This window comes from Octopus bimaculoides, chromosome 28, assembly GCF_046866305.1.
Source record: "Octopus bimaculoides isolate indiv1 chromosome 28, ASM4686630v1, whole genome shotgun sequence".
Lineage (NCBI taxonomy): Eukaryota > Metazoa > Mollusca > Cephalopoda > Octopoda > Octopodidae > Octopus > Octopus bimaculoides.
This window is the reverse complement of record NC_142955.1, coordinates 25,636,151-25,644,453: the sequence shown is the minus strand read 5'-3', so window position 1 is coordinate 25,644,453 and position 8,303 is coordinate 25,636,151. Positions and strand designations below refer to the sequence as shown.

The 8,303-nt window shown below is 38.9% G+C and overlaps 1 protein-coding gene across 3 annotated transcripts in view; it reads left to right on the top strand.

The window, feature by feature from the left end:
• The window catches only part of LOC106877698 (lysM and putative peptidoglycan-binding domain-containing protein 2), a 58,869-nt gene that overhangs the window by 19,645 nt on the left and 30,921 nt on the right, over window positions 1-8,303 (top strand). Inside the window, exon 1 of one of the 3 annotated variants that reach the window (XM_052977631.2) lies at window positions 5,827-6,962. The exons of the other annotated variants lie outside the window; for them this stretch is intronic. Within the exon in view, the coding sequence (XP_052833591.1) occupies window positions 6,816-6,962 (147 nt within the window). The 5' untranslated portion in view covers window positions 5,827-6,815. Of the gene's footprint in view, window positions 1-5,826; window positions 6,963-8,303 lie in introns of those variants that run through there. 3 annotated transcript variants of the gene reach the window in all.

Genomic DNA, 8,303 nt, shown 5'->3' with positions numbered 1-8,303 from the left:
TAACCCTTTCACTAAAACCCTAACCCTAACACCGTAGGGAAGATCGTGCAGGTGTTACGGAAAGGGCCGATCTTTGGTAAAGATCGCTGAAGACACTTTTTACGGAAAAGGCCGATAATTAGGAACTCGTACCGAAAGATCGCCAGAGGATATGTTAACCTTGTGAAGGGATGGTTGCATCCAAGGAAATACTTGTTCAATACCTAGTATTTTGGGGGAACAAAATTCCCTTAAACCAATTAAGTATACATAAAGCATATAGATTATATCCATTTAAAAGAAGAAAAGAAAATGGAGATGACGAAGTTAATGATTGTTTATTATTAACGAACTGGTAATCTTTGCTTCTTGCAGCTGTTACAATCAATACATAATAATCTAATTAGAAATTTGTACATTAAATTTACATTTAATTTACAGACTGCTGAAATGAGTTGATAAGCCCACAAATAACATCTAAAAGTACATCTTTTTTCCACTGATGAAATTATGCTCATGTCACATAAATGTAAATTTAAAGTACAAATTTGTAATTGAATTGAGTATTAATTAAAACAGATATATTTACCAAAATTACATAAAAATATTAGTCGAGCAACTCGACCCCGGCACTTATTCTTTGCAAGCCTAGTACTTATTCTATCAGTCTCTTTTGCCAACCGCTAAGTGATGGGGACATAAACACACCAGCATCGGTTGTGAAGCAGTGCTAGGGGGACAAACACAGACACACAAACACACATATATATATATACATATATACGACGGGCTTCTTTCAGTTTCCGTCTACCAAATCCACTCACAAGGCTTTGGTCAGCCCGAGGCTATAGTAGAAGACACTTGCCCAAGATGCCACGCAGTTGGACTGAACCCGGAGCCATGTGGTTGGTAAGCAAGCTACTTACCACACAGCCACTCCTATGCCTATAGTTTTTTTTTCCTTTAGAGTTAAAAAAATGCTGATTTTATAGTTTTAACTTTTTAAAGATCTAAAAAAAGGGCTGATTTCATAGTGTTGGCCCTTTATTAGGTTTTTATAAGGCTTTTAGAGCCAGGAAAATAGAGACTCCAGCTAAGAAGATCTGAAGAAGGAATTGTAATTCCGAAATCTCATCAGACTATAGATAACCAAATTACAACAGATGTATAATCCATTTTTTGTTTTATAGTGCATTGTTGTACCATTCTTAAAAAAAAACAAACGTAAATGAAACACAATATTAATATTAAACTAAAAAAGTTTATTGATAAATTGACCATAAAAAAAATTAAAATTGAAAAATCAAAAACACGATATATACCTAATTTAATTTTTTTCTTTTTCTTGTTCTCCATTTTGTTTATGAGATGCATGTTGCCCTTCATGAAACTTAGAATGTCAAAGTTTTTCATCAGAGAAGGACGATCTCTTGGTCCTCAAGATGTCCTTGCCCATAGAGAACAAGCTCTCCAATACAGCACTGGAGGGGGGATGGCTGTGTTGAACTTGAATATGTCCACCAACTCTTACTCACCCAAGAAGGCGGCATCTGCCAGCAAGTCCTTGGAGTCGGTCTCCAACCAGGTCTTGACCAAATTCTGGGTCTTGCCCTTGAGTGACCTGCTGTTCGCTTTTGGTCGGGTGACACCACTGAAGAAGCCATCCTCCTTTTCACTGTTGCTGCGTAGTTCTCGAGTTTTAGGGATTCACACACACACACAGACAGACACACACTCTCATTTATATATATATAGATAAAGGGCATTTACTACAGAAAAATAGTAACGCCACACAGTGGACTTCTCAAAATAACCACATTTAGGTACTAAATGTGGTTATTTTGAGAAGTCTACTGTGTGGCGTTACTATTTTTCTGTAGTAATGCCCTTTATATAAATATAAACGAATATATATATATATATATATATATATATATATAGTTATGGTGATGCAGACAGGAACAACAAAACTAGGTGTAGGCATGGCTGTGTGGCAAGTAGCTTGATTCTGGGTTCAGTCCCACTGCGTGGCACCTTGGGCAACTGTCTTTTACTATAGCCTCGGGCCGACCAAATCCTTGCGAGTGGATTTGGTAGACGGAAAGAAGCCCGCCGCATATATATATATATATATATATGTGTGTGTGTGTGTGTGTGTATGTGTGTCTGTCTGTATGTCTGTGTTTGTCCCTCCACCGTCGCTTGACAACCGATGTTGGTGTGTTTACGTCCCCGTAACTTAGCGGTTTGGCAAAAAAGATTCTGATAGAATAAGTACTAGGCTTACAAAGAATAAATGCTGGGGTCGATTTGTTCGACTAAAGGCGGTGCTCCAGCATGGCCGCAGTCAAATAACTGAAACGAATGAAAGAACAAAAAAATGTGTATGTGTTTATTAATATTTAGCAGAAGCAACAGAGTGACTCAAGCTCTTGGAGTTTCGTGCAATTGCGCTTATAGAATACACACACACACACACACGTATTTATGCATGCTGTTGAATTTTTGTGCGTCAAAGATCACATCATAAGTGTTGTGCAAATATCGGACACAAATATTTAGATGGGTCAGGTCACGATTTCTCCCCTCCACCACCTCACTACCACCACCACCACCAACAACTTTTACAATGATGAACAAATGAGATAGAGCGAGCGAGAGAGAGAGAGAGAGTGTGTGTGCGTGTGTAGGTATGTTGGAATGGTGGACAAGAAACTAATTTAGTTTAAGTACTGTATAGTGGTTGTTAGTTTAATTTTTGATTTCTTTGTTTAATATGGGTCAAGTTAAAAATCTCACACATATATGTAAGATACAAACACACACACACAGTCTGCATGTAAGTCAACACGTTCTGACTACTGTTTGATTCTAAATGTCTGCTGTTTTCTGTCACTTCATCTCTTTTTTTTTTCTTTGTACCACCTCTGTGCACACACGCACTAACTTTATATATGTATGTGTATATATATTATACGTAAACGTATGTATACACACACACCCACACACCCACATACAAATATACTCCATCTCTCCCTCTCTTTCTCTCTCCCACGTCTCCTGTATCCTCTCTTTCCCTATCTGTCTCTCTAGAACTGGTGGTTCTCAATCAGGGTCCATACGGCCCTGAAGATTCATATGCAATTTTTTGGGGGGTCCACGCTATAAAATAGTAAATTGGGGATCCACAATCGTATTTTCAGGGCCTCTGAATAAACTTTGCTTTAGATGAATGTATTCCAAGAAACTGGTTTCTTTCTCTCAACATTTTACAAAGATCGACTTACACAAGTTAATGTGTGAAAAACAAAATAGGAATTTTTGAAAGAAGTTTCTATAAAACTAAGTTTTAAACATCAAATGGCTATTAGGGTCCACCAGAATAAAATAGTAATCAAAGGGATCCATGGATTATAAATGGTTGAGAACCCCCTGCTTTAGATGTATGTATTGGTATTTATGGCAAGAAACAGCTAGGTTTCTTTCTCTAACATTTTATATTGTTCAACCTGTAGAAGTTAACGTGTGAAAAACAAGACTGGAATTTTGAAAGAAGTTTCTATTGGGGTCAACCAGAATAATACAGTAATGAGAGGGGTCCATAGATAATAATAAATGGTTGAGAACCTCTGCTAGAGACGAATGTCCTGTTATATTTCTCTCTCTCTCTCTCTCTCTCCTTTGTCTTTAGACTAACGTTGGCTGTTACATTCACCTTCCTCTCTCCCTCCATCATCTCTTTCATCCAATCGTTTTCTCTCTCTCTCTCTCAGTCCTTTCTATCTAATCCCTTCTCTCTGTATTGTCTCTTATCCGCCCTCACTCTCTCTATTCTCTTTTGTCCTCCCCCTCTCAAGTCTCTCTTTGATCTCCCCCCCTCTCTCTATTGACTTTTTATCTTCCCTCTCCCTCTATTGTCTCTTTTATACCCTCTCCCCTCCGTCTCTCTCTTAATTTGTATCTCCACCCCTTTCTCTGACATGTCTCCTCTTACCTCTCTTATCACAACCTCCTCTCTCTTCCTCTTTCTCTCTATCATCCCTTCTCTCCCTATCACTCTTTCTCAATGTCCTACTATCCTCTTTTACTTCCCTCTAACTCCTCCCCCCTCTCTTTCCTGCATTGTTCAACAGTAGTGGCGGCAGTGGGTGGTGGTGGTGATGACCGAAGCTGTTTAACCCCAAGTCTGTTCTCACCTGATGGAGGTCACTTATGGCAGTAGACATTCTATTTATGACCATCACTTCCTTTACCTATTTATACGTTGCATAATGTGGTCCTTAGATGTGAGGAAAATTGGGATGCTATTTCTATAAGATCTAGCTACCATTTAGAGGTCCTTCTCGTTGGCTTATATATATATATATATATATATATATATATATATATATATATATATATATATATATTCGACTGCAGCCATGCTGGAGCACCGCCTTTAGTGGAGCAAATCGACCCCAGGACTTATTCTTTGTAAGCCTAGTACTTATTCTATCGGTTCCTTTTGCCGAACCGCTGTTACGGGAACGTAAACACACCAGCATCGGTTGTCAAGCGATGGTATGGGGGACAAACACACACACACACACACACACACACACACACACACACACATATATATATATATATATATATATATATATATATATACATACATATACGACAGGCTTCTTTCAGTTTCCGTCTACCAAATCCACTCACAAGGCTTTGGTCGGCCCGAGGTTATAGTAGAAGACACTTGCCCAAGGTGCCACGCAGTGTGGCATACATATACAATATAACAAGGTGTGATCTGAGGGAGACTTCGCTGCCACTTCTAGCTACCACGTACGGGTTTCCCTCATTGGCTCATGTATATATGCACACAAGACTTGAATGTGATTTGGGTGAGATTTTACTGCTATTTCTGACAGGTCTAGCTACCATGTAGTGGTGTCTGTCATTGGCTCATATATATATATATATATATATACAATATAATAGGGTGTGATTTGAGGGAGATTTGACTGCTATTTCTACCTGCTCAACTCTTGAATCATGTTGATACTAGGTCATCCAAATGAAACCTGCTAGACTCTCACCTGTATCAGGTAACTGTAATAAACTAATTTGGACCAACTAACTTAACTAACGGAACTTAGCTAGGCTTACCTTTCAGGTGGATAAATAATAACAAGCATTAATTAGCCCTGGGTTGTGCTGGTGAGATGTTTTATTTGTGGGTCCTGTGGTCTGATATTACGGTGTGTTAGCGAAAAACCTACCACTTTTTACCTGCCCTACCTCTTTTTTTTTTTACCTTATTAACTACCTATCTGTCATCTACCTGTCAACAGTTTTATACATCTAGCCTTGTCTACTTGTCTTGTTATGTCTTATGTTTGTATCTTTTTAGCTTTTTTTGTGTTTACCTGTGTTGTGTGCGTGTGTTATGACTATATTTTAGCCATAACGTAACTGTTTGTGTGTTGTCTCAAGAAAGACGGAGATGAAGTGCTGAAAACTGGAATTTTTTATAGACACACACACACATTACATACATACATTAACACACATTACATACACACACACAGTCTCTCTCTCTCTCTCACTATCTCACACAGTCTCTCTCTCTCTCTATCTCACACAGTCTCTCTCTCTCTCTCTCTCTCACTATCTCACACAGTCTCTCTCTCTCTCTATCTCACACAGTCTCTCTCTCTCTCTCTCTCACTATCTCACACAGTCTCTCTCTCTCTCTCACTATCTCCCTCACATACTGTCTCTCTCTTACTGTATCTCTCTCTCTCTCTTACTGTATCCCCCTCTCTCACAGTATCTATCTCTTTTTGTCTTGTTTGTGTAGACACACGCGCGCGCGCTTATTCACACACATGCGTTCTCTTTCTTTCCCTCCACCTCACACCCTATCTATCTATCTATCTATCTTTCTATTCATCCGGCAGTATACACACACACACACACACACACACACACACACACGCATACAAACATATATAACATACTTTACGTTCTTTCACACAATACACCTTTTAACACATATACACGCACACACACATACATTTACACATTCGTTCGTATATGCGCACATACATATTCATTCATGTATATTTTACTGTATTAAATTCACATTAGGCAAGTTATTGCCCTCAAGTAGCGGAAAGGTACACACACACACACACATATACGTTGTCAAATTCACACACACACACAAATATACTCATACGCACGCGCGTACACACTAGCGCACGAGCTCATACATACGCACACACACGCACACTCATACAAACGTACACTATCTCGTAATCAAAAATACACGAGTACATACATACGCATACATACACACACATACACTCCCTTTCGCATACATACTCTCTCAGATCGACACACAAACACACACATATATACATACACGCGCATTGTCTTTCTCTGAAATATTAATATACATACATACGCAGTCAAATTCTCACACACACACATACATACATACATACACACAGTCTCTTCCTCTCTTTCTATTTCACATATGTATTCACCATCTCGTAATTAAAATACACATACACACACTATCTCTTTCACGTATATACACACACACATTCTCTCTTTTGTACATATATATATATACACACATGCTTTGTTTTTCTCTGGAATATTGAAACACACACACACACACATTTCCACTACAGACATGCGCGCACATAGCGACTCGGTTTGTCCGTCCGACCATGTGTTCATTGTCAATACATTTAAATATATTTATATACGTACACATACATATATGTCCGTGTACATATAAGCGCCATATGACTGTATAATGTCACACTGCTCGCCGGACTATGGAATTGAACCTGCGTAGAAAATCTCACCCGATGTCGGCGCTGGAGAGCACGCCTGGTTGTGCAGCAAGTTCCAAGCAGTACTTCAAGCACCGTGTGAGGCCCCATGACAGTATCATAGCGATATCTCTCAAATACGATGTCTCAGTAAGTTGAAGTTAGGGTTTTTTCATTGCTCCCCCCCACCATTCTATTCTATTCTATACATTATTCGTCTCTCTGTTCCTTATCCTCTGTCAGCTCTCTCTCTCTTTTATTTTCATCTTCTTTCTCTTCTTCTACATTTGTCATCTGTCTCTCTTTCTATCTCTCTGCTTTATGGTTTACAAAATTTTTTACAGTGCAAGTGTGGCGATGTGGTTAAGAAGCTTGCTTCCAAACTATGCAGCCAGAGTTCAGTCCCATTCCGCGGCACCTTTCTCTTCTTTCTTTTATTTTCTTCTTCCTTTTTCACCGCTTGGTCTCTCTCTCTCTCTCTCTCTCTCTCTCTCTGTCTCTCCTGTTACCTGTCTCTGTTAACCTGTCTGTCATAATCTTCTGCTATCTGGCTATTAACTTTGTTGCGGCGCAGACATGGCTGTGTGGTTAAGAAACTTGCTTCCGAACCATGGGGATTTTGGGTTCAGTCCCACTGCGCTGCACTTAGAGCAAGCGACTACTAAATCCCCGGGCCGACCAGAACCTTATGACTGGCTTTGGTACATGTACACTGAGCGAGTCTGTCGATTGATACAATAAATACCAGGCTTAAATAAATACAGTTGACGAGTTTAAGCTCTTCAAGGCAGTGGCCCCAGCATGGCCGTTGTTCAATATCTGTTTATGTGTTTGTCTCCCATCACCGTTTGACGACCGGTTTTTGATTTGTTTACGTTTCCGTCACATAGCGGTTCGGCAATGGATTCCGATGGATCAAACACTAGACTTTTAAAAAATAAGTTATTGGAATTGATTTGTTCAATCAAATCGTTCAAGTTGATGCCCCAACATGGCCACATTCTAACAGCCGAAACAAGTAAATTTGTTTTTATTTTCGGCATACCTACACAGGTACCTGACGTTGAAGAAAAGAAAAAAATGGATATTTTTCCAATGAGATTTTCGACAAATACCCTTCAGATGGTGTAGATTATCATCATATTGGAATTTAATGTGAAAATTTTATTGTCTTCTCTTTTGTATCTGCTGCTTTCTGGAGTTTTATCTTTCTTTTTTTAGCTTTCTTCTTTTCTTATAACCACCTGTCTCATGGCTTTCATCTTAAGTCTTTTATCGTCTACTTTCTGTCTAGTGTTCAGTTTTACGTTTTGTTTTCTTTTTTTTTTTTCTATCAATAATCATCTGTCTTCTGTCGTCAGTCATCTATTTTCTATTGTCTACCATCTATCTTCGGTCATCTATATTCTATCATCTGTCATACATCACCTGTCTTCTATTTTCTATTGTCTACCATCTATCTTCGGTCATCTATATTCTATCGTCTGTCAT